At 46.8% G+C, this 26575-nt stretch overlaps 1 protein-coding gene across 5 annotated transcripts in view; it reads left to right on the top strand.

The window, feature by feature from the left end:
- The window catches only part of PAK5 (p21 (RAC1) activated kinase 5), a 95451-nt gene extending 72619 nt beyond the window's left edge, over positions 1 to 22832 (top strand). For all 5 annotated transcript variants that reach the window (XM_074817218.1, XM_074817217.1, XM_074817220.1 and 2 more), the window contains 7 exons: positions 1782 to 2579; positions 8639 to 9130; positions 10849 to 10982; positions 13003 to 13129; positions 15981 to 16106; positions 19175 to 19309; positions 20635 to 22832. In XM_074817218.1, coding sequence (XP_074673319.1) covers positions 1782 to 2579; positions 8639 to 9130; positions 10849 to 10982; positions 13003 to 13129; positions 15981 to 16106; positions 19175 to 19309; positions 20635 to 20790 — 1968 coding nt within the window. In that variant the 3' untranslated portion in view covers positions 20791 to 22832. The remainder of the gene's footprint in view (positions 1 to 1781; positions 2580 to 8638; positions 9131 to 10848; positions 10983 to 13002; positions 13130 to 15980; positions 16107 to 19174; positions 19310 to 20634) is intronic.
- Positions 22833 to 26575: the final 3743 nt, after the last annotated feature.

Genomic DNA, 26575 nt, shown 5'->3' with positions numbered 1-26575 from the left:
TCCTCTCGTCTTGCTGAATGGCTTCGGAGGCAAAAGGAGTGATCTATTTGCTGTCCCTTATTTTTGCTGTCCTATTGTTTCAGTATCACTAGCTTCAAAATAGCAAACTAGGCAAGTAATTACGGACATAAATCAGAGCAGGGATCAGTGTGAGGTCAGGACTGCTTTGCTTGTAGCCCGGCTTTTCTCAGCTGCCTTTTGCTGAATAACAGAGAAGCACATTGCTGTTCATTTTGTGAAAATGTGGTTTTATTAGTGATGAAATGCGTGTTTTGACAAAGTCTGAGTCCCTGCGTGCTTTCAGGCAGGGGTTGAGCAGCTTCACCGTGTCTGGAGCGGAGCCTCCTCTGTCAGCACTGAGCCAAGGGCCGGTGGCCAGGCTGGATGCCGTGGTGAGCACCTGATGTGCTGTGGTTGGTGTCCGATATGCCACAGTCAGCGTCTGATGTGCCACGGTTGGCCTCTGATATGCCACAGTCGGCGTCTGATGTGCCACGGTTGGCCTCTGATATGCCACAGTCGGCGTGCAGCCTGGGCAGGCTGCAGCTCACAGAGGGACGTCTCCTTGGGGTGACCACAGTCACCGCGTAAAAAGTCAGCGAGTTAAATAAGATACAGCCGTAGATATCGAACTGAAGCGGATCAGCAAAGCAAATGTGTTTTCAGTATTGCTGCACTGATTTATGGCCCTGGCCCTTCATCTATACATCTTATTCTGGTGGGGTGTTTATAAACGTGAAGCGGCACTCAGTGGGAGTCAACTGCTGAAAAATGGATGCAACCTCAAGTTGTTACAATCTTCAGATGGTACTAGCTAAAAATAGTCAATCTTCTTGAAGAAGAGCTGTAACCAAGCACTGCTCACCTCCCCTCCTACCAGGAGCACCAGTGTTTTGGACAGAAAGAAGTAGGGATGGGCAGGGGGTTGTGGGCAGTCCGTGGGAGCAAGTTCACGTCTGCCGTGCTCCTACACAGTTGTCATCCGTGGCTGGGGGATCTACAGAGGACTTTGCAATATTAGGACACAAACAGGGCCTCCACCACTGCCACCACATGGCAACCGTGATGTGGATGTCCCAAAGCCATGGTTGTGCGCAGTGGTTTGCTGGATGCTGTGTGTTTTACGAAGGAGATGTAGTTAAGTGTATTTCCCTCTTCCCCAAGTGTCTCTTATGCTTAGTTAACTAAGAGGCAATCCCCAGTGGTAATTCTGCTACCCAGGAACATACCTGGGTATGTTTTGCAAAGAAAGGCCAAACCCAGTGCCTACTAAATTATATGCTACTTTCCATTCCAACACTTTGTTAAAATACCACGCAGAAGTGACCGCTAAATGGTTTTCGTTTAGTTTACCCATACCCTGTAAATGAGATTCAGCCCACCAGTTTCACTTGATGTAGACAATGAATAGTAACAAATGATGAATAACAACAAATAAAAAATAAGTAGTGGTTTTAAACATCTCTGCTGTTGGCTGCTGAACACCCACCTCTTAAACTGGGCTTTTTAAGAGTGACTTAGTGCATGCCAAATCTCAGCTTAAGATGTACACCGAATTTAACCCCTCTTTTTTTACTCATTTCTGCCTGTTCTGTTGTAAGTATTTATTGAGATTTTTTTTTTCTAGCAATGGATCATTCTGAGGTATGTGACTGAAGAACCTAACAGATTGCTATGGGTATTTCGGGGTGAACCATAGACTTTTTTTCTTTTTGGTGGTTTTCTTGGTCAGATACTAAACAAAGATCAGTATTTAATCAAAGCAATTTTTTTATTTCCAGACTATTGTTAGAGGTAATAAGCCTCGAAAGGATACTTCAATCAACGGCCTGCTGGAAGAGTTTGACAATATCTCAGTGACACGATCCAATTCCCTGCGGAAGGAAAGTCCTCCCACCCACCACCAAGGAAACGCAAACCATGTGCCGAGGCACCAGGAAGAAAATGGTTATATCACGTATTCCCAGTACTCCAGTGAATCAGACACTACAACAGACTATGTTGTGGAAAAATATCGAGACAAGAGTCTTTACGGGGAAGAGTTAGACAGGTACTACAAAGGGAGCTATGCCGCCAAGCAGAATGGGCACATGATGAAGGTGACTTCCCGGGACATCTATTATTCGGAAGTGACGCCCCTGCAGTCAGACCTCACCAGGTTCCTCCCAGATTACCGTGCACACCTGGAGACAAAGCCCAAACCGCTGGAATATGGTGGCCTAAAGCTGGAGTATCAGCGGATCCCCAGCGGATCCTCCCTGGACTATAGAGATCCTTTTCCTTACACCCCATCCCGAGCGTCGGTGCAGAGCGAGTGCCCCAAGGAGAGGCTGGAGTACAGCGACAGCGACTGGGGACATGGTCTGGGCAAGGACGACTACGACAAGAGGCCGAAGTCATCCTACGTGGACCCAGCGAGCCCTCAGCCAGCGATGAGGCAGAGGTCCAGGTCAGGCTCTGGTCTACAGGAGCCGGCCATGCCCTACGGAGCAAGCGCTTTTAAAACACACCAGCAAGGACATTCCTACAGCTCCTACACCTACCCCCGCTTGTCCGAAACTGCAGCAGGCATCCCCAAGGTAACGTGACATCCCCGGTGACAGTGCTGCCGCGGCAGGGATCAACCTCTCCGGAAGGGGAGTGCAAAAAATTAAGTGCGTGCAAAAAATTAGAGGCAAGGAGCCATGTTTGTTCGCGCGATGCTGAGTAGCGTCCCCGGGAGTTGCGTGGCTGCTGCTTGGCGGGTGTGAAAACCCACCTGCTTAACTCAAGTGTCAGAAAATGGATGTCAGGGACCGGTGGGTTTAAGATATTTATTAAAAGGCAGGTCTGGGGATGCCCAGCTTCTGGGAGTTTTACTTGGGATTCCCAATAACCCCACGTTCTTTGGCAGTTTTTGTGTCGTTAGGAGATCCTAACGCCTGCGCAGAGCTCAGCGGGAGGTGAGAAGCTGCTTTGGTTTGTTATCAGATACTTTCGTATTTGAATTGTTACTGTGCAAGGCTGAAACCTCTGTGTTTTACTATTTATATTGTATTTAAGCTATATTTATATTACAAGGTTTATTAACCATTTGCTGCTAATGAGAGTAGGGGTTTCCTCCTCTCCGCTTTGTTTTTAAACAGTGAAATTAAATCAGAGCAGCTTATCTCACCCAAGACATTTTAGATGTAGTTAAAAAAAAGGGTTAAGGTGCAAGAAAGCATTTCAACCATGATATCTGCAAGCAGCTCCTCTGCACAGATTTGTGGCCTGCTCTGCCTTTTGCAAGTCACATGGGGAATATTACCTGTACAAGCTGTCCTACCCTACTTGCAGTAGTTTGCTGTAACTGTTTGTTCAGTTAAGAGAATAACACTTTTCTTACACATCTGCAATGATGACCTGCTTAAACATCTAATATTCTGCAAGAGAAGTTTTTTCTTCAGTGTAGATTGCATTGAACATTACCGAGTTCCCCTAGCAACGGGCACCGAGATGATGGCTCATTTTCCCAGGGCTGAAACAGTCTTGGGTTGCTGTGACTTACCAAACGTGCTGAGGTAGGTAGCTTGTTAGGTGCTGAGATCCGCTCTGCTGTTTAATGATGGTCTGAACGGTGCATTTTCTTATTGGCTCTGTGCACTGAGAACATGGTTCTGTCCAACTGCAGAACCAGAAGTATCAGGTCTCTGCAAGTCCACGATAGCCCTATGGCGGAGGCATTCCTGTGTCTTGCCTGCTCAGGTTTTGACTGCTTTGTTGATCCTGGGGTGCAGAGTTATAATCAGTGCCGCACAATAAAGGGAGGGCGATGTGTTTTTATTCCACATTGCATTAAAGCATAGAGCTGGGCTTTGGAGGTTGAGTATAAATCAGGGGAGGGAGTAGAAAAGTTACCAGGTCTCTTTGTGTGCCTTTCCTGAGCTTGGGATGTGGTGGGAGGGATGCGTGTGGGTAGTTAACTGTGCACCGGAGTGTGGTATTAAATATGGATTCTGGAAGCCGTGAGGAAAGCCTGAGATGAGCTATCTGCCATTGCCTTCATTGAAAGCAATCATTTTGTCAGAGTTTAGAAAGGAGAAGGACAAATCCAGTAATTCATAGACTGTCTTGCACCTGATGCTGCCAGTTTTACAGCATTCAATAGGGCAGAAGACAGAGGTATATTTTACAGGACTCAGAGCACTCCAGACACTTTGAAAAATATCCCATTAAAATGCAGTAACAACTTTTATTGAAAAAAAAAAAAAGATGCCTCCGTGCAAGATTCATTGTGAGCTGTTCCTCTCCTCAGAGCATCAAAAACACTCCTACAGCCTTGGTGTATTGAAACTTGATGATTCACTGTTAAATGCAGTAGTTTCAATTCCCAAACTTGTCCACAGCTCCTGGAAAAGTGAATAGCAGTTTCTTGTCTTGGATGATTGCTGAGGAGTCTTCTTTTCAAGGGGGCGTTAGTAAGATAATGGTTCATCAAATGGGTTTACTAAATGAAAATCAGGTCTCAAATCAGATATTTTACAAATGAAATTGGCTTTAAAGAATAATTAAAAAGTAAGCAGCAAAAAAGTCCGCAGGCACAAATGTATGGCTTCAAAATGCCACAGATGTTCATTTTGGCTTGTAAATGTGAAGAGCACACTCCAGTATTATTTGCAGGTGACAGAGGTCAGATAAATCAAATGTCTACCCTGTTTCATCATCAGTGATTTCAGAGGTGTTACATCAGAAGACTTCCAGTGCTCTGGGCTTGGCCACCGCCATGCAGTACGGGCATGGAGGTGTAGGAAGCCAGAGGCTCAAATTTGGTCCCCTCTAATCCACCCCTATGTTACCCACCTGCTCTCCTATTCCTGCAGACTAACTCCAGAAACACTTGCATGGGCTTGCAGTGTCTGCTCTGTTACCCTTACAACACAGAGGTTACGTCCTGCTTTGTTCAGTGGAGTCTCCTCAATATTACAGAATCCCAAAATCATCTCGGTTGGAAAAGACCTTGAAGATCCTCCAGTCCAACCATTAACCTCACAATGACTGTTCTCAACTCCACCAGATCCCTCAGTGCTGGGTCAACCCGACTCTTCAACCCCTCCAGGGATGGGGACTCCACCCCTGCCCTGGGCAGCCCATTCCAACGCCCAACAACCCCTTCTAGAAAGAAATACTTCCTAAGAGCCAGTCTAACCCTGCCCTGGCACAGCTTGAGGCCATTCCCTCTTGTCCTATTGCTTGTTCCTTGGTTCAAGAGACTCATCCCCAGCTCTCTGCACCCTCCTTTCAGGTAGCTGTAGAGGGCGATGAGGTCTGGCCCACAGTATCAAACTCATCCCGCCAGGTCTGATTATTTTTGGACATTCTGTACCGCATGTTTTCTTTTCACCCTCCTCTTCATCGCAGGCAGCCCTCTTAACTTTTTGCGCTGGATCTTATTATTTCAAAGCTCCTTTCCCAGACATTTTACAGTAGAACCTCTCCATGACCGTCTCCTGTCCCTCCTCCAAGGAGCCGTGATTTCTGCTCTCCCCTTCACTACCTCTTACTGCTGTAACGTAGCAGAGGTCTCTCTAATCTGGAGTTTTCCTGCTGTGTGTTTTGCGGGTACTCTGCACCAGGAGGACATTTCCAGCCTTCTGAAGGCAGAGCCAAGCCTTTACTATCAGAAACCCTCTCATTTTCCCCCTGTTTTCTCATTCACGTGCCGGTAGCTTTCCGTGAGCTCTGCCTCCGTGCGTGGAACAGGGAGTCTCGGAGATTTCCACCAGCGAACCACCAGAGAGTAACCTTTCCCCTCACAACCTCCGTGTGATTTACTGACCATCCCTTCCACACCTTTTATTTCGGCAAACTGAAACCTAATCAAACGGAAATCCATTTCACGTTCACTGAAGTGTGAGCCCGTCACGCCAGGGGCTTGCGGCTCCCCGAGAGGAGGCTGTGGGCTCCGGCTGCAGGGCTGCGGCTGCCGTCTCTGCCGCAGTCCCACCGCAGAGCGCGTGGGGACACCCCCTCGGCTGAAGGAGGGTGCAGGGAAGGAACCCCTTAGGAGCAAGCAGGTGTTTCCTCCGCATGCGGGACAAAGTGGGCATTGCTGTCCTCCGAGTGGAAACCGCAATGAGTTTAAACACGGTGGTACACCTGCCTTTTAACAACGAAAAGACCCGACTGCTGACGTGGCGGCGTGCGGAGGCCGGTGAAGCGACCCAGCCGGCAGCAGCAGGCTGTATCGCCTTGCACCACGGCGCCGTGATGGATGTCGTGTCAGAGCTTTGGCTGCTCCTTTGACCTGATCTCGGATGAGCGCCGGGACTGGTTTCTTCTTTCCTTTGTAGTATCTAAAGAATTTCTTTTCAGTAGGTAACAGCATTCAGTAGCAGAAATGGAATTATTAGCGGAATAAAGTGTGTTCGATTTTGCCATAATGTGCAGCACTGTGTCAGGACACAGCCTCGGAGGAGAGCTTCAGCTGATTTACTCATTATAGCTCCTGATCTTTTGTAAGATTTCATGGGATTCAGGACGTGAATGGGCTTACATCGTACTGCAATGCTAATCTCAAAAAGCTTTCAAAAATTCTCGGCGAGCACACTGAATTTTCATTTTAAAATTTCACTGCGGAATTTACTTTTGCCAATGTGTTAAGCTGAAGACGTGCTCAGAAATACCAGGCATGGGTGAAGCCTCAAATAATTCATTAGTGTGGATTTATCCAGCTTGAATTTCTAAACAAGGCTTTCCCCATCCCTACAGTTAAAAGAAAATGGTATATTTACAGCCAGAGCAGTAATTTATGTGCCCCTATGTACACAGATATATAGGACAGGGCAAGATTGAGTTCCCCTCCTTCGACCAAACCATCTGAGCACTTCTCCGTGTTAATTAGTTTGGCAGATGTAATGTCCTTCATGAAATTCGTGGTGTCTCTGACCCCCTTCTATTTTATGGCTGCCCCTGCCTGACGGAGTAAGTGAAATTACAGCTGTAATCATGTGGATGTTTTGCTTTAACAAACCCGGCACCCTAGGAGGCGGCTGTACAACACCATTACGTGCTGGCTGGATGCTCCACATGGCTGGGAGCTGTCAGCGTGCGAGTCTCAGGCGGGAGCAGACTCCAGCTTCATGTTTCCAAGGGAAATCTCTGAGCAGCCCCTCTGGAGAGGCATTCCCTCTTCCCTGCTAAACCTCACGCGAATGAAAAGACGGGCACGCCCGGCTCACGCATGAGGTAGGAAAGTGCTGATATAATATTGTGCTCGGAGGCTTTTCTCCCCGCACCGAGGCGACTCCGGCTAGAAACTCCTCCTCGCTGTGCAGCAGCCTACAGAGATAAATTGATGCTGCGGCAGATTTTTTTTCTTTTTTTTTTTTTTTTTTTTTTTTGCAGTCTTAGCATAAAACGGTCAAATGATGTTCCACCGCAGAATTCAATTTCACAGTTCAGTTGGGTCCTTGATTACACTGCCAGATTCAGATTAATGTGCATTTAACTAACATGGATCAGGGACTCCTGGCCGGCAGCCAGCAGTAATAGTAGCAACCGTGAGCTGTGTAGAGTTTGCTGCTCTGTCCACCCCTGTGCACCGCCACCGAAATTGATTGATTAAATGAACTCATTGCCATAATTATTTGTAATTGTGCTACATCATGAGCCTGTGTCAAACCATCCCCCTGCCCCGAGAGACACCACACGTCGCCAGGAGTCACATACGTTGTATCGTAACTGTGGAGATGCTCTTTTCTGGGGGAAAAAACTGTATTTTTGTTTTGGGTGGGGGGTTTTGTCTTACATCCTTTTTTCTAGTTTTGATAAAAGCAAACTATTATGTTTGCGAATGTGAAGTACGCATTTGCTTTCAGTGTAAGAAGCTTAGAAAAGCTTGGAAAATAAGAAGAAAGGAACCTGCAAATGAACAAGGCCTCCCATCGGGATAATTTCCTCTGCGATTGTCTCTGATTTCAGATGAAAATTAGCAGTTTCGTGACACTGCAGTTAAGTAGTGTGTCACTGTGGAAAATGATTTAAGAAATGGTAAATTGAATTAGGCTCCTCATCATACTCATGTATGCAGTCACTCAAACAGCAGCCAGTAGTGGGGCAAGGCAGGAGGTGACAGAGATTTCAGGGTACCACTGCCTCCGCACGAATAGGTTGGGTCATCCCTGAATTGCTGGAGGAAAGCATAAGAAAAGACTAGGGGCTGAGAGTCAAAACCTTACTGGTCTTTGAAAGGAAAGACACAAATTGGAATTTGCTAAAGGGCTGCTGGTTGTGAGAGGGATGAAGTCTTGGAGGAAATGGCCCAGAGAGCCTGCAAATACACTTTTTGGAGCATACGCTTTCATTAAACAAAGATTATTGTACCTACAAACAGGTACCTAGACAGAAGAATGATCCTGAGATGCACAAAAGATCTCATGATATTCCCTGGCCTCATTTTAGTGCTGATCAGAGCACAGCAGCCCAACGAGCTAAAAAAAAAAAAACCCCTTTTCAGAGACAGTGCAGCAGTGTCACGTTGAGAAGAATGGGTACACGCGGGAGCACGGTTGTGCTGGCACCTGCCAAGGACCTCTGGGGGTGCCAGAAACGACCCGAGTGGATGGACAGCAAGAAAGCTCCGTTCACCCGCGTTCACTTGTCTGCTTTTGTGTTGCAGGTGGATTATGATCGAGCACAGCTGGTCGTTAGCCCACCGCTCTCCGGATCGGACACCTACCCCAGGGGCCCAGTAAAGCTACCTCAAAGTCAGAGCAAAGTCAGCTATTCAAGCAGCAGCTACCAGTACCCTCTGGTCTACCACAAAGCATCCCACTATCACCAGCCGTCTCTCCAGCCCAGCTCTCCCTATATTTCCACCGCCTCCTATCCCAGCTCGCCAAGTATCACATCAAGTGCTTATCCTCCACCCAGCTGGGGATCCTCCTCAGACCAGCAGCCCTCTAGGGTGTCCCATGAACAGTTCAGAGCTGCCCTGCAGCTTGTGGTCAGCCCCGGCGACCCCCGGGAGTACTTGGACAGCTTCATCAAGATTGGGGAGGGCTCCACAGGGATCGTCTGCATTGCCACTGAGAAGCACACAGGAAAGCAAGTCGCTGTGAAGAAGATGGATCTCAGGAAACAGCAGAGAAGGGAGCTGCTTTTTAATGAGGTACGTTGTTCCGGGTGGTGCGAGGGGTTTCGCAGGTGGTAGGTTCAACAGGAGACGTGGGCCAAATGGCAACCTCGAGAGCCAAATTAATACCTTGAAGAGGTGGTGAGTCCCACGTGCATCTATGCTGTATAAATATTATATAACCAGACCAGTTTCAAATGGGCTACATCTTCTCCTGGCTTTAAACCTATAATGCGGTGGGAAGTCACAGTAAACAGCTAAGAAATCTCTATCAGCTGCTCCGTGCAGCATATCAGGTGCACAGACATTGCCTGGGTGCCTTTTTCTCACCGTTTGCTGGTGTAGTTTATTCTTCCGAGATGGAGGATCCAAACTAACCAGACTATTCAAGAAGCATGTGCACCGTGTTCTGGCATATACATGCTTTTCTTTTCCTCCCTCCTTCCTCTCCCAACCATTGGCAGTCCCTTTGCTTTCGTGACAATAACTAAGCGAAGCACTGACAGTCCCTTTTTCATGGAACCATCTGTGTTAATTCCCACATCTCCTTTCCTGAGTGGTTGCAGCCAGTTCAGAGCCCACGACTGCTTAGGGAAGATTGTTTTCCCTGTGTACATTATTTGAAATTTAAGAACACTGGCTTTCACTTGCTGTTTTTTCACCCAGTTTTTTGGTGCTGAGAGTTGCTTCTGCAACTCGGAGAGCTTCTCCTTTTTTACTTCTTACTCCCTTAAAGAAGCTAGCGGTGTGTGTCCTCCGCTCCCTTTTCAAGATCACTTGTGAAGATGCTGAGCAACACCAAAAACACTGCAGGTCCCCGGAAACCTCTTGTAAGAATTAGCCTTCTGATTCTGTCATTTGTTTCCTGTAGTTTAGGTATAAGAGGATCTACCCTCAGCACATGACAGACTGGTTTCTTTAAAACCTTTAAAAACCAACATTTTTTAATTAAAATATTAATTTCTAACATTTAATTAAAATATTCGTTTCTAACAACTTCAAACAAGTTTCTAACAGTTCTCCTCTGCACAGTCCATGATTGTACTGGGTATTTTGGCTTTGTTTTGCCTCTGCTGGAAGACTACACTGAATTGTCTTGTGAAGCTCTAACTGAGCATCTCTTGAGTGGTAACATCTTGAAGCAGGTCCTACATGCTGTGCTGGACCAAGCTGCTTCCCTGACACGCTCCAGTCACTCGTGTCTTCTGAAAATTTCTTTTCAGCGGTGCTGAAATTCCTCTGTCTATAATGAAGCCTTGGCTGGGCTGCTGTTCCTGTGGTCCCAGTTCTGTACAGTCCCTTTTAGATGTGGGATTTGAGTCGTCTTATGAATATCCCCTATATTACCAGCATTCTGTTAAAATTCTGTGAAAAGTACCATTTGATACAGGATGAGGAAGACTTTGATGGGTTGAGCGACTGATCGGGTCAAAAAAAAATAAATCTGTGTTGTACTGAAAGCAACTGGCAATAAAAAAGCAATGAAATAAACAGTAGTGTTCACACCGTCTGAAAAAAACCCCAATTATCTACCACTTGTAATTTAGCAACTAAAGATTCTTCCTTCTTCCTAATGCATTTACAATGACTGTTATTTTTATGTAAATATATCGATTTTATTTATATGTTGGCATAAGGATGTGATTCATAGCAGAACCTTTACTAAGCACAAAGAGAAAAGTGAAAAAGAAGGTCAAAACAAGTGTCAGATAATGCTTGTAGCAATTCACATACCATCTTTTTCTTCCTCACAGGTTGTAATCATGAGAGATTACCATCACGAAAACGTGGTTGACATGTACAACAGTTACCTTGTTGGCGATGAGCTGTGGGTTGTGATGGAGTTTCTGGAGGGCGGCGCTTTGACAGATATAGTGACTCACACGAGGTGGGTTGGGTGGGCTGCGCCGGGACTGGCAGCGTAAAACCCGCGGCGTAAGCCGGGCGGGAGGGAGGTGCCGTGGCTTTCCTTCGTGGATGCCTCCACACCGTGCCCTCGGCACCTCACCTCCTCCCGAGGGAAGCTGGGTACCTCCTGGCTCTATATATCTATTTTTATATGTATATTTATTGCTGTATATTCATATATTCATACAAAATACATATACACAAACATAAAAACAATATACGTGGGAAGTATATACACATAAATATGTATCTGTATGTATGTGTATAGCTATATCTGCATGTGTGTGTGTATGCATATGTACACACTCACACACACTTACACTGTGGCGTGCTCACTTCACCAGCGTCAATAAGCCACTGCAGATGAATTCCTGTCAGTACCAGCATTTTTTAAACAGAAGGGAAAGAAATATCTGAAAGGGCTTGCTGGTAGATGAGGATTTGCTAGTGCTTTAAGAGGTAATTTAACAGCAACACACTTTTATCCATTACTTCCTAAAATGGCAAAAAATACCTTCTGTTCCCTGTTTGGTGATCTGTATTGTTTTTGCTGTCATAACTACGTCAGTTCTAAGGGTGATTTCTCTCCATACTCGGAACCCACATAACCATGCTTTCAGAAATAACTGCAAACCAAGCCTAAAACATAACGGGGAAAGTATTTTTATATCAGAATATTTGTGCTTACGGTGGAGCTTGTTCCCATATTTCAGTTAATACCGTACCTTTAAAGAAGGCGATTCGCCAGCACAAAAGCTCTGGTTAAGGAACTGCTCTTCCTCTTCTGAGTGGAGACATTAGATTTTACAGCCCTCTTTACATCTGCTCTTCACTCATCTTTTCCTGATAAGCAGGATAAAATGAGATGGGAAGATGAATTCTTTATTTAATTTCTTCCCCTTGAATAAAAAAATAAAAATTTCCACACCAAACCAGTGGGAGAGTATTTAGGTGAGCAAGAAAAAAAAGCAAGGAATAGTAAATTAGAACATTTTTCTTCTTTCATAGTTTAGTGACGCTCTTAGATTCTACCAAAACCAGAGTTGTAACGCAGGTATTTTATTTTTTGTGCTGCCTTAGCTGATGTGCTGAAATAAATCACAGTGCTGCAAGTCGTTTGTTAACTACTGCTCCCCAAAACATTAAAAGCTCTATCTTAGATATTTCTGACAGGAGTTTAATGGCAAACAGATGTTCCCAGGACACCACTTCTTAAGAGCTGTCATCTTTTTTTTTTTTTTACTCAAAATAGTCTTTCCTTAATCTTCCAGGTTTTTTTTCATTGCATGACCTTCCCTCAAAGATTTTGCTAAAATACTGGAAATAGCACACAAAGTTAAAGCAGAAACCTCCACGGGTATTTTTCTGCTCACGAAGTAGAGATGCTGGGGATGTCCAGCCATAGGGCAGCGGTACTGGGACGCACGATCCATCCCGGCCGTCGCCGTTGCGCTGTGGCAGACGGCTTCTTCCAGGATGGAATTTTGCACCTGTGCACAGAAATGAGAACTCTTGCTGTTTATTTTTCCACTAAATACCCCGAATGTTTTTATAGAAGGCATCAAAGCAGAGAAGTGCTCTTGAAGAGCTACGCCCAGGGCCCAATGGTTCGTCTGCACAATCAAGAGTGGTTTTTCTCATATGTATTCCATGCCTGTTTCCATCCCAGTAGTGATTTACCCTCCTTGGCAAGCAGTGAATTTACTGTAAATAAGGCATTTCCGTTATTTCCCAGAGGGAAACAGGCTACATCACATAGTATACTCTGCCTTTTTAGTGCTGCAGGGAGACTTATCCAGACCTCGTTGCAGAGTTGTTCCTCACCCCTCATCTCCCTTTTTTGGACAGAAATAGGACCAGAGAGTTGCCCCACAGAGCCGTTGCCTAAAAGATCTCCTGGCTGTCTGTATATGAAGGGGAACTTGTGCCTCTTCGCTCCAGCTCCCCTTTCCTGCTGTCTTTGTAAATGCTCAGCTTGTTTTTCCACCTTGCTGTTTCAGGATGAACGAGGAGCAGATAGCGACCGTCTGCCTGTCTGTCCTGAGAGCCCTGTCCTACCTGCACAACCAAGGCGTCATCCACCGCGACATCAAAAGCGACTCCATCCTTCTCACGAGCGATGGGAGGGTGAGCGCCCAACGTTTCCCCCGCCGTCTCCCGGGGCTGGCAGGAAAATAGCTGTGCACGTTCAAAGGGAGGCTAACTTAAAAAAAAAAAAAAAAAAAAAAAAAAAAGCCAGGCATGTAAACCCGAGGGAATGCAACTTGTGAATAACTTGTTAGAGAGCTGAATCAGAAAAACACAGGCCTGGCCCGGGCGGTGGTTGACATCTGTGCTGCATGCAGAGTCCTCAGGGGGGAAATCAGAGCTGTCAAAAGAAGAAACCATGCCACATGGGTGATGCTTAGGTGATGGGAAACCTTCTTTTATGCTGCACCACTCCTACTCTGATGCCTTTCAAAAATATTTTCTTTTTACTACATTTAGTTGTCCTCTAGTTAGCAAGCTTCTATACATTTGCTGTGTTTTCCCAAGCTAGTTAGGAGGCTAACATCAATCTATATGAATAGGAAATACTCTGCATTACTCCTGAAACACTCCCCTGATGGTGAGAGCAGCTTTTACATAGGTACATGTACATGATGTTTGATAGTAACTGTGCCACTCTTCCATTTACTTGGATGGGATGCTGCTCTCAGGGGACTGCTCTCAGGGAACTTTGTCTTGTTAATGAGTGGGGAGAGAGGGAGACAAAATGCTGCACATGACCTGCTCAGTAAGCAAAATAAAGTTTGCATGCAAAAAAATACTACTTCAGCAGTGTTTGGTCCCCAAAAAATTGTATTACTACCTTACAAGGAGAAAGGTGGGTTTGGACAGTGGTATTTCTGGGCCTACACAGCCGTAAAACTTGAGGCACCTAAAAGTTGGGGCACTCAAAAGCTTAGGTGGAGGGAGGCAAATCACTCATTTCTGCTTGCGTTAGGCACTACTTTGCATCTCACCTTGTCGCCCCATTGGGATAATTTGAGTAGAAACTAATGCACTGACGGCCAGTGAGTCCCATAAGCAGGGCTTTAAGGGTTGCTCCGCTGGTCTAAAACAAGGCTTAGCACATTGGCCTAAGCCCAAGAGCACTCGGTCAGTCTGGAACCAAACCTAGATCTTCTCCTTCAGAAGGTAAAACTCTTGGCTTCCCAGGCCTGGTCTGATACCCTAATCAAAGGCTCGCCTTTATAATTTGATTCCCACTTCACCAAGGAAGAGGGATTTTCTACCTGCAGCAGTCACAGACTGCTCCTGTTAATCCTGTCAGGGATGAAAATTCCACGTGTGTAGGAGTTCTTCAGTTGCAATTTCAATCCGTGTTGCTGAAATAGCATCTGATCTGCTCTCAGGATCTGCATACAGTGCCTCATTATACTCATTACTCCAGTACTTATTATCTGCATTGCAGATTTCTTCATGGCTGTGTTGTGCAATTATCTTTTTTTAGAAAATCGTCTTCTTTTATGTACTCGAATGAGCAATAGATATGCAAAACCTCTTGTGTTCCTACAAAAGAAGATTGGGCTCTGCTTCCAAAATATGCATTATTTCTTCCATTCTTCATCCTGTAAACTGAAAAATACATTTAGCACGGGGAACTTGGCTATTATTGGCTTTGTTTTAGAAATACCAACAATCATTTCGTAATTCTCTTAAAAATAATACCCTTAGTGTTAAAAAAAGTAATGTCTGTACCGAATCCAAAAGAAAACAAATCAGTGCCGATAATAAAATGCTGGTCTACCCAATGCAGGGATTTATGCAACTTCCCACTTCAGTTGTCCTGGGCTGTTTGGGGTCACTTTGTATCCCCAGGCGCCGAGTACATCATCGGATACACGGCTTATGGACCTTGGACAGCTGGGGGCATGGGGGTTCGGCTAATCTCCAAGAAAACCCTTACGATACCTTCTAGGCCTCCAAATAAATACTTGGGGGAAAAAGTAAATACTTTAGCCTTAAGGAACAAGCTCTTTCTGGAAGGGGGTGATGCCACTGAGGCTCAAACCAGTTTTGGTTGGGGGTTGGAGGAGTTTTCACCTTGACGTTGTACAGCAACAGGGAGGGAGAGGTAATAATTTCCCATAATTTTGGTTGTTTAAAAAAAAAAAATGGCATAAAAGTATGAGCAGGCACATGATGCAGCAGGAGCTGCTCTCTGGAGTGCTTGTGTATCCTATTATTTCTATTTCAGGTCACTGCCACAGCTACTCAAGGACAGTACTGTCTTTAATTCCTGAGTTCCCAAGCCAAGGGTGCAGATGCCCTTATCTCTTACAACCATTTTGGAAGAGTCTTGTACCCGTCCCCATATTAGGTCCCCCACTACATAAAGAAGACAGTTTCTTCAGTGATAATCCACAGCGTGAGGTCCTGGTCTTGAAAAACCATTGGCAGGGGTATTGCTTTCTGAGAGTGTTAGATCATGCTCATTGTGGTGAAAAATGGGGTGAATGCCACTTGTTTCATCTGTTTTCACAGATCGTACACCTGATATACAAATAACAGGAGTGGTGTGTATCACTTGAAATATGTATATTATTGAGTATCAGTGTACATACGTAGACTAAAATATATATATATGCAATAATAGATTCATTATAAACCAGTGTTACTTCGGAATTTTTTGCTTTCCTTCTGTTTTTTAAATACTACAAGGCATTTATCACCTCCGCATCTTTTGCTGGTGGAGAGGCAATGAGCTGTGACAGGCAGTCTTAGTAACAAGCCCCACAGCCACTTTCTCCTACTTCTTTCCCTTGACTTCATTTTAATGAGCCCCGCGTTCCCCGGGCTGTGTTGCCGACTCCAACCACGCTTCCAAAACTGTGCTGCTGTCCTGTCCCAGGCAGTCCCAGGCTGCAGCCGGAGGTGTGTCTCAGAGGAATTTGCCTTCGAGAGGGGCTTTTTATTTTTCTTTACTTTTCAGATAAAATTGTCCGACTTCGGGTTCTGCGCCCAGGTGTCAAAGGAGGTTCCCCGGAGGAAGTCGCTCGTCGGGACGCCGTACTGGATGGCGCCGGAGGTGATATCCCGCCTGCCCTATGGCACCGAGGTGGGTACAGCGGGGCGCCGTGTGGGCCCACGGCGGCTGATTTCCCTCTGCACGGTGCCTGGGTTGACCTGAACCTTGAGCCCTGTCAGAACTGTGCAGTTCGAATGCAGATATGCTAAATAGCAGCAATTACAGTTGCCCCAGAGTGCTACATCATGCCTTGTTTTAAAGTATTTCTCCAAGACGAAGCTGTTAAATAACAACTCCATTTAGTGCACTCAACAATGTTTTAGCTTAGGGTGCTGTATGGAAGGAAAGTGGCATCACATCATGAAAGACCCTTTGATGATCTTCCAGATCAAACCTGCTGTTTCCCACAGCATTCTCCTGCCGAAACTGGCTGCTCATGGCTTGGATGGGCACACGCTTCGCTGAGTAAAAAACTGGCTGGATGGTCGGGCCCAAAGAGGGGTGGTGAATGGAGTTAAATCCAGGTGACGGCTGGTCACGAGTGGTGTCCCCCAGGGCTGGGTCTTGGGGCCACTCCTGTTTAACATCTTTATTGATTATGTAGACGAGGGGATCGAGTGCACCCTCAGTAAGTTTGCAGATGACACCAAGTTGGGTGGGAGTGTTGATCTGCTTGAGGGTAGGGAGGCTCTGCAGAGAGACCTGGACAGGCTGGAGCGATGGGCTGAGGCCAACTGGAGGAGTTCCAATAAGGCCAAATGCCGGGTGCTGCACTTGGGCCACAACAACCCCCAGCAGCGCTACAGGCTTGGGGAGGAGTGGCTGGAGAGCTGCCAGTCAGAGAGGGACCTGGGGGGGTTGATTGACAGCCGGCTGAACATGAGCCAGCAGTGTGCCCAGGTGGCCAAGAAGGCCAATGGCATCCTGGCTTGTATCAGCAATAGCGTGGCCAGCAGGGACAGGGAAGGGATCTTACCCCTGTGCTCGGCACTGGTGAGGCCGCCCCTCGATGACTGGGTTCAGTTTTGGGCCCCTCACTACAAAAAGGACATTGAATGACTCGAGCGTGTCCAGAGAAGGGCAACGAAGCTGGTGCAGGGTCTGGAGCACAGGTCTGATGGGGAGCGGCTGAGGGAACTGGGGGGGTTTGGTCTGGAGAAGAGGAGGCTGAGGGGAGACCTCATCGCCCTCTACAACTCCCTGAAAGGAGGGTGCAGAGAGCTGGGGATGAGTCTCTTGAACCAAGGAACAAGCAATAGGACAAGAGGGAATGGCCTCAAGCTGTGCCAGGGCAGGGTCAGACTGGCTGTTAGGAAGTATTTCTTTGCAGAAGGGGTTGTTGGGCGTTGGAATGGGCTGCCCAGGGCAGGGGTGGAGTCCCCATCCCTGGAGGGGTTGAAGAGTCGGGTTGACCCAGCGCTGAGGGATCTGGCGGAGTTGAGAACGGTCAGTGTGAGGTTAATGGTTGGACTGGAGGATCTTCAAGGTCTTTTCCAACCTCGATGATGCTGTGATTCTGTGCAAGCTGGAGCTGCCGTTTCAGGTGTCTACACCTGCATATGCCAAACCAGCAGCCAAACGGCATGCCCGTACTGCACAGCCAGGTCACATCAGTGTTTGCACAGCCCTGCAGGCAGAGATCCATTCTGCTTTCATCCAGCTAAAGCCCGAGGTCCCCATCCTCAGGAGGAGCACCGACAAAGGCACAGGCATGGTCCTGTAGAGTCCCAAACTCGGCAGCTGGCTGGCTGGGTTGGATTGCCACCCTCTGCTGTAGCATTCCACATCAGCTCGCTCCTTGCAAGTCGTCGCTCTCATTAGTTGAGAGACAGGGCGGGGAAAAAAGCATCTCTGCGGGAACTATTTTAAGCACTGCCAAATGGTCTGAAAAAGGCAATTCACACAATTTTATTGGAGCCCTTCAGATGAGACCAAAAAGGTGGGGACCCGGCAGCTCCGCAGTGCCGTACCCCGTCCTTTGGGAAGCTCAGTCGTGCCTGTAGTAACTGCTGCAGAGAGCCAACCTGCCGCAAAGACAGAGATCTCTATTGATACGGATGTATTTACACACAGATCCACACGTATATATACATACATGCACACACACACACACAGAGGTGGGAAATGAGCTGAGGCCTGAGGCAAGAGCTGCTGCACCTTCCTGTGGCACAGCAGGGACCCATCTGGCACAGGCAGGGAGAGTGCCTGCCCCAGGGCGAGAGCACCCTTGCGGGCACCGACATCCACCCAGGACGTGTGGCGTTGTAGAAGACATTTCAGGGATAATAACATCAGCTATTATTAGCCCATTAGTAACACTGAAGGGATTATAAAGTGGCTGACCTTACGGCTACATTAGGTTTCCCCACCAGAAGGAAAAGATTAAAAAAAAAAAAAAAAGGATTTGAGCTGAAGGATAGTGTTGGCAAGAGAGCAAAAGCAGTATGAAGTGGCCTTGGCTGTGTTTGGGCTGGAAAATGACAGGAATTACAGTCATCAGAGGATTGGGATTCTGGAGCAGCTCTGCAGCAGGCCAGGAACATTAAAAAAAAAAAAAAAAAAAAAGGTTGGGTTTTTTTTTTTTTACACTGCAGCTGAATTGCTTTCCAAAGGGATTATATAACGTGTTACCTGTGCTTGCTGGAACTGGGCCCAGGTGTAGTGTGTGCTTGCGTTCGCCTTGGGGTCTCACATGGAGCTTAGTCTTTAAGATCGCAGGGAAATAGAGTAACTGGTTTCATAGCAGCTGGATTGTGCTCTGCTCTCTGACTAGCTGCACCTTTCTGTGGCACTGCAGAGCCAGCCTGGGGTAAATATTCCAGTGGGTGCAAAGCAGTGCAGCTGAAATGCAGCGCAGTAGGGCCAGCCAGCCTCTCAGACGAGCGTGCCTTAGCAGTGCTTCCACTGGACATCACCTAAACCGGCTGCAGACCCGGGTTTTAGGTCGTTTCTAATTTATTTCTTCAATGTGCTTCCTGCTCAGGAGGAAAAAACTGTCGTCAGCTGGTTAAAAAAGAAAGATTTGTGGTGCTGGCGCACCAGACTGCTGGCTCAGAGCGGCTGCAGCTCGGAGGTTTGCGTGAAACCTGAGTGTTGAGCCTTTTGGGCCCCTCAGTGCCCTCCCAGTGGTGCTCACGAGCAGACTGTGTGTGTTACAGGTGGATATCTGGTCCCTGGGCATCATGGTGATCGAGATGATCGACGGCGAACCTCCCTACTTCAACGAGCCGCCGCTGCAAGCCATGCGCCGAATCCGGGATAACCTGCCCCCCCGGGTGAAGGACATGCACAAGGTCAGAATTCCTGTAGGTGCTGAGGGTCTCGCACGTACAAATGTTTAATAAAACCATAGCCACAGGCTGCCACGCCCAAAGGATAATAAGTTGCATCTTTAAGGCACCACCTTGAGCAGTGGGTCCTACACAGGACTCGTGTGGGGAGGATGTGAGGCCAAAGGCCTCAGAAAACCGCAGCCTTTTTTGTGCCAGGCCCTGGCTTTGCTTTTGCAGCGAGTGACAGAGCTGGGCAGAGCCTTGTGCTCCCTGTGCTTCCCACCCTGCCCGAGGACCAGAGCAGGTTGGGGTTTGCACATCCATGCCCGGTGCCAAAGCCTTGGGGTACCTCGCATTTTGGGTGTGCTTCTAGAAGCCAGACTTGAGCCCGCAGCCAGTGTTAATGCTTTTCTCAGCCACTTTGTGCAAAGCTGTGTAGTGTGTGCTGCCAGTCAGAGAGGGATCTGGGGGGGGGTTGACTGATGACCAGCTGAACAGGAGCCAGCAGTGTGCCCAGGTGACCAAGAAGGCCAATGGCATCCTGGCTTGTGTCAGCAATAGCGTGGCCAGCAGGGACAGGGAAGGGATCTTACCCCTGTACTCGGCACTGGTGAGGCCGCACCTCGATTACTGGGTTCAGTTTTGGGCCCCTCACTACAAAAAGGACATTGAATGACTCGAGCGTGTCCAGAGAAGGGCAATGAAGCTGGTGCAGGGTCTGGAGCACAGGTCTGATGGGGAGCGGCTGAGGGAACTGGGGGGGTTTAGTCTGGAGAAGAGGAGGCTGAGGGGAGACCTCATCGCCCTCTACAACTACCTGAAAGGAGGGTGCAGAGAGGGGGGATGAGTCTCTTGAACCAAGTAACAAGCGCCATGACAAGAGGGAATGGCCTCAAGCTGCACCAGGGAAGGTTTAGACTGGCTCTTAGGAAGCATTTCTTTCCAGAAGGGGTTGTTGGGCGTTGGAATGGGCTGCCCAGGGCAGGGGGGGAGTCCCCATCCCTGGAGGGGTTGAAGAGTCGGGTTGACCCAGCACTGAGGGATCTGGTGGAGTTGGGAACGGTCAGTGTGAGGTTAATGGTTGGACTGGATGATCTTCAAGGTCTTTTCCAACCTCGATGATGCTGTGATTCTGTTCTACGCCCCACTGATACCCAAATACTTTCAACATTCTTTTTAACATTAACGGCACATAGAAGACACACAGCCCTTCAGCTCGGTGCATCTGTTGCCGTAGGGAAGCTCAGTGTGTCCCTCATCTTCCCAAGATAAGCAGCGTGCGCAGCCCCAGCGTAGGCTGGAAACGGGTGTCTTTGTCCACCCCTAACGCCCCTGTGATGTTGCAGGTCTCCTCGGTCCTCCGGGGCTTCTTGGACTCGATGCTGGTGCGGGAGCCCTCGCAGAGAGCCACAGCACAGGAACTGTTGAGGCACCCATTTCTCAAACTGGCTGGGCCCCCTTCTTGCATCGTGCCCCTCATGAGGCAGCACAGGCATCGCTGAACCCGGCAGCTTTTCGGGAGGAGGTCGGTGCAGAGTCTGGATAACAACAGCCGCGCAGGAATCCCGGTGGTTGTGTGGCAACCGCGGGCAGGGACAAGCAAAACCTTGCAGAGGAAAACCAGCCCCGTGGAAATAACGCGGTGTATAAAAACCCGCGGAGGTGCTCTCTGGGGCTGCGAGGGACCGGCGAGCCATCCTGGCCACCAGCCGGGTGGCCACGCTCCGCCGTGGACCGTTGCTCCCCAGCGCTGTCGTCTTCTTGGCCACCCAGCCAGAAGGCGCCAAGTGCAAACAAGGCTGGAAAGATAATTAGTAGAGGATAGCACAACCAGAGTGAAACACCAGAATCTTATTGCAGGCTACGGCACTTCTGTTTCGGAAGAACACTTTTCTGACAAAAAAAGCACTTTTTATCTCGGTCATAGCAGCGCAATGTATTTTGCAATGAATTTGTAATTTTCTGTACAGTACATTTTGATAATTTGCAGTACTTTGTCACGTAACTGTTGTGTTAGTTGAAGTATTAAGTGTAACTTAGCAAGAATTTGAGAAGATAAAGTTTCCTACTTTTTTAACCCTTTTGAAAACAGGAAAAAAACCCACCCCACCTTTAGGAAGTTGGTAGTTTTTGCAGATTTTTTCCGTCGGGGTGAGGAGAGCGCTCGTCCCGCCGTCAGGGCAGCCTGGCTGTGGGCGCTCACGGCGACGCGGTGGCAGTCGGAGCTGCCGCTGAACGTGAGCGGTCGTCAGGGTCTCCCTCCCCGTTTCTCCAGCGGTGGGAGCCAACGCACCCGGCCTACCCTTGGGTCGTCCCTTCGTTTTACGCCACCGCAAAGCCAGTTCTGTTATCACAAAAATTCTCCGTTATTCCTGTCGCGCTCTGGAAGCAGAAGGGGATGGCGGGTTGTCCTCCAGAGCTCCGACAGACCGTTACGATGCGTTACGAGATGTTTGCCATATAGAAGAAGTCTTGCTGCTGTCTAGACCTTTTTGAATGTTGATGCAACAGTTGACTACTACGGTACAATTTTGTGTTATTTGTTGGATGACTTTGCATGTTAACTGTAGGCCTAAATAGATTTGCCTTTAAAATTTTTAGAAGTGCTTCATAATTATTTCAGTGCTAAATGAATTTTATTTATTAACGATCAGTTCTTTTTAATTATGTATAATACAAAAGCCATGTTTTTCAAGTTGTTGTTTTTTTTATTTTCTTATTGACCTCATTTTACGGTATCATTAAGAAACACAAAGCCAGTTTTATGTTCCTAACGCAGTTTCTTTCTTAGGGAATTTCATAGTGAATAAGTTAATTATTATTTATTGTACTAAATTATAACCAAACATCTAAGCCTCACAGGAGCTGTTTCTTAAAAGATCTTCCTCCAGGAGAAAAGAATTGCCAGTAGTATAGAAGCTCCTTTAGTACTGCCCTTAAAAAGTTAAAAGAATATTTGAAGGGAGAGAAACAATTCTAAAAGAAGAAAAGGGGATAAATACGAACTCGAACGTTGAATAAATATCCTTACATCTGTGTGTCTTACACCCCGCTGCTTTCTCTTCTTAACCCTGTTTGCACGTTTTAAGAAGACGCTAAAGAAAATGTGTCTGGCTCCCGCCGCCCCGCCGCGGACGCGCTCCCGGGACCCACCCGCAGAAACCCGGCGGGGCGGGCGGCACCCGCGGCGCTCTGAGGTGTTTCTATTTTGTAGTCTTGACAACTCAGGAAAACAGGCTGCACCAGTAAAGGCAAATGACATCCAGGCGAAACTGTAGTACTAGCCACAAAAGTAAACTTTTTTAACCATCTTTGAATAAAAAAGGGGTTGGGGTTGGTGGGGGTTTTTTCTTCAATAGTCAGCACGTTTTGGGCTGTACGAGTGAAGAATTTTCTGCAACTTTCTTATCATTAGATACTTTAAGCAGTATTCATCAAGTTTACTGAAAGTTTTGTCGATTTCAAAGGTTTTTTTTGTGAACACCAACTACTGGTGAGACAAATGCACATGCGAGTTAAATAAATTAATTAATAAACGCTTTAATCTTCAGTGTGTTTTTTTCTGGATGCCTTGTTTCTGTTTTCTAAATTTGACTCAATCACACAGTACTGGACCAGGCAAATACCAAGAAAAAAAAGAGGGTCCTTGTATATATGTGAAAGATATGTGCGCGCACACACACACAAACACACACATATATATAAATGTATATATATATATATATTTATAGAGCTGCCCCTGGTGATTTTGAAGTGTCAGGGGCCGTGTCTGCGCTGAGAGGCAGCTGCTCAGCCCCAGTCCCTTGGTGCTCATCACAGCTGCGGCCCGACGCCTGGGTGGAGAGATGCTGGGAAACCCCAGCCCCCACGAAGCTCACCGGGGTTGGCATTAGAAAAGCCACCAGACCCCAAATAAAACCAGTGCCTACCCACCAGCCACAGGAAGCTGACAGTCAGGAGTCACTGGCTGTACAGGCACAAGAAAATAGGCTATTTTGCACTTTTTGATCGTTTGTATTAGTTTAAGATATTAAAGAGTGAAATGCTGCTGTCCAGCTATAATTTTCCAAATTAAGAAAGTAGGAATAAGACCTCAAATAAAGAACATCTCTGTGTCAGTAAATTTTTCTCCTGGTTGATGGCACAATCACTGTATAAACACCTATGATGATCTACGGGACATGAGTGAGAGTAAGATTGAGATTCTGACTGTGCTGCTACCCAAAATTAAGAAAAACAGCAAGAGTTAACAGTTGTCCCAAGCACATCAGACGTAACAAACAAGGACCAGCAGGTTGGAAGAGGCAAAATGGTCCCTACATGAATGGAAAAAAAAAAAATTGCCATTAAAAAAAATAATTTGCCACAAGGAGGAAAGTGCAAAGGCTTGGGGGGGGTTTGCAGTGCTATGGGGTGTGGCAAAATCAGGCAGCCTATGAGCTAAATACATCACCAAAAAAACCCCAGTGAGGGGAAGAATAATGGAGGGAAATAATTCAAATCAGCAAAAAATCATCAGCCTCTGCAAAAACCTTGATGTTGGAGAGTTATTTTGTTTCTCCCCAAGACCTTCCCACTCCTGAAGAGGCCAGTCCCACCCGTTCGTCATGCACCAGCCTCCCTCCTTCTCCTTGCACAAAAAGAAACTTCCCCGTGGCAGAAATCACCGGGGTGGTTTGCCAGGCTGAAGCAAATGATGTAGTTCAAGAAATACTGGAGAAGTATCAACCCAAGATACCGTGATTTAGCCATTCCAAGAGCCCTCCCCAAACACACACCTGCACATGTGCACACACATACACACACACACGCGAGAAAAATACAGAATTTCTCCTCTAAACTTTCATGACAACATGAGTCGGCAATGCTGGCACTTGAAACACCCAGAAAAAGAAACATGTTGTGGTCAGTCATGTAGTACAGAAAATTTTGAGAAGTGATTAGCGCACCCATAGAGCTCTGTGTATGAAGTACTCCAGAAAGACCACACCTGTTGAAACATTTCCACCTCCCTTTCCCTGCCCCTAAATAATCTTTTTTTTTTTTTTTTTTTTGCTTTACACGTCCTTAATTTTTGGCTCATAGCCATGCAGCTCTCATGCCTACTCAAACCATTCCTCCCAGGCTCCCCTGTAGCATCAGCCAGCTAACAAATCTACCATATTATTTGCTCTCTTACACATCCTATAAATGAGGCTTTTGGTTGATGACATCAGTAAATATCTCAAAATGCATTAGCCATCAGTCAAAAAAAACCCCAAAACTTTGGCTTTTTCACCCACAGCACTTCAAATAAAGCCAGAGCCAAGAAAAAAAGCAGGGAATAACCATGGCCTGTCACCTTGGGCTACACAGTTGACTGAGCCTTGTTCATCACCCTCTCTGCAAATTTGTTCCTTGGGTAACCTCTGTAGGATCCAACTCTCATCTCCTGCAACCCGATGGTGCTCGAGCCCTTACTGGTCCCTGCGGTGTCCACGCTGCAGAAGCCATTTCCTCCATCACTATCACCCTGTGGGCTGTGCAGTCTTGCCCTTGTTGGGCATCTCAGCAAAAAGATACACTCTTTAGTTTTACTTTTTTAGATACCAGCTGTTGGGCGCATCCATTCACCCAGAAGACATCTTCATCTGCTGCACCGGCTGAGGCTGAGCTCCGCGTGCAGCCAGTTATCCCCACCTGTCACTAAGGAACGATGGCTTTTTTGGAGGTTACCAGTTCTAAAAGTATTCACAAATACTCATAATTTTAGTAGCAGAGGCCAGAGCATTTACTGGCTATGTAACTCCTCTGCAATACATCAATAATTTATAATTAAAGTTCTAGTCATAAGTACTTTGTAAGTCATTAACAGCTGCTTTAGTACTTAATTATTACAGGTCCTTATAGAGCTCAGTAGGATGATAAGTTTCTTATATTTATCCACCTTCTACTAGTGTGTTCATAAACATCTATAAAGCAAAGTGTTCAAGTTTGCAGCTAGCTCATAATAAGCCATCGATGAATGAAAGCTAAACATAAAATGAAATCGCAATAAAAGTGCTGCCATCCTCAAGATGCTGCTGTAGGTGGACAGGCAGGAGGGAAGTTGGACAGCTTTTTTAACCTCTCTCAAATAATTTTTCAAAAATAGGCTTGGAAAGCTTAAATTGATGGAAAATGCAGATCAAATTCAGTAAATAACTGTTCGCAAAAGGATGGAAAGAATTAAAACATTCAAAGGGTTTTCTTTCAACATCTTAAATAACTTTTTCTTTAAACAAGGTTCATCAGTCTAGGGCACAACGCCAGCTGTCACTGAGCTGAAATTATTGTTTCTATTTCCTTTCTTCCCAAAAAAAGAGATGAAAAACATTTCAGCCCAACAAGAAATTATTTCCTACCTTAATTCAGAAAAACCCAGAAATTCATTGCTGTTTTCATGCAACTCTGCCCTGATGGCTTACAGACACTTTCAACCTGAAGGTGACGCTGAGCGCTACCTAAGGGAAACCTCTATCCTCTGACATGAAAAGCAGCAAAAATTCTTGAGGTACGTATAGGCATAGGGTCACAAGCGCTGCTTTGGGGGCATCTTCTCATCAGATGGCCGATGCCAGCGCTTCAATGCATTGGCCAACGCTCAAGCAGTGGTATCAGTTGAGGACATTTTCCTATGGGTGGTGAAGACAATGTTTTCCTCGGGTGGCTCTGCTATGACTGCCCTTACAGGTCACCTCAGGTTGAATTAAAATTAGCTTGCAAAGTCAATCCGAATTTTTTCCTATATCTCAGATATGTGTAGGTGTTTGAGAGTATCTCCCTGTTATACCAGGTGGGTTTTGCTTACTTTCTGCAAATGGGGAAGCCACAACATGACCTACAAAGGGCTAAAACGCACCAGCAGCTTTATTTAACAAGACACAACAACAAAGCCCAGCCTGGAGATACATTCAGGCAGCGGCCCCCTCCACCAGCCCCTGCCTCTCCTAAGAGTGACACTAAGGCAGCTAAGCCAAGCCCCAGGTTTTGTTGCCTTCAAACAGCTCCACATAAACCCTGAACGTGGCTTCCAACTAAGAAAGTTTAAACGTAGCCTGTCAAATGTTGCAAGGGTGCAGAGCCGTGGGTTTCCCACCTCCTCCTCTGGTTTTGAGAAGTATCTGCCAATCCCTCACCAGCTATGGACGATCCTTCCTGCCTCCAAACCCACTCTGCAAAATATGATTTCTGCAGGAGATAAAAAACTGTAGTGCAAATGGGATTGCCACCGATGTCTTGTGCGAGGAGCCGTCACACAAGGCAAAA

This window comes from Strix aluco, chromosome 3 (assembly GCF_031877795.1).
Source record: "Strix aluco isolate bStrAlu1 chromosome 3, bStrAlu1.hap1, whole genome shotgun sequence".
Lineage (NCBI taxonomy): Eukaryota > Metazoa > Chordata > Aves > Strigiformes > Strigidae > Strix > Strix aluco.
This window is presented reverse-complemented; position numbering and strand designations above follow the sequence as displayed.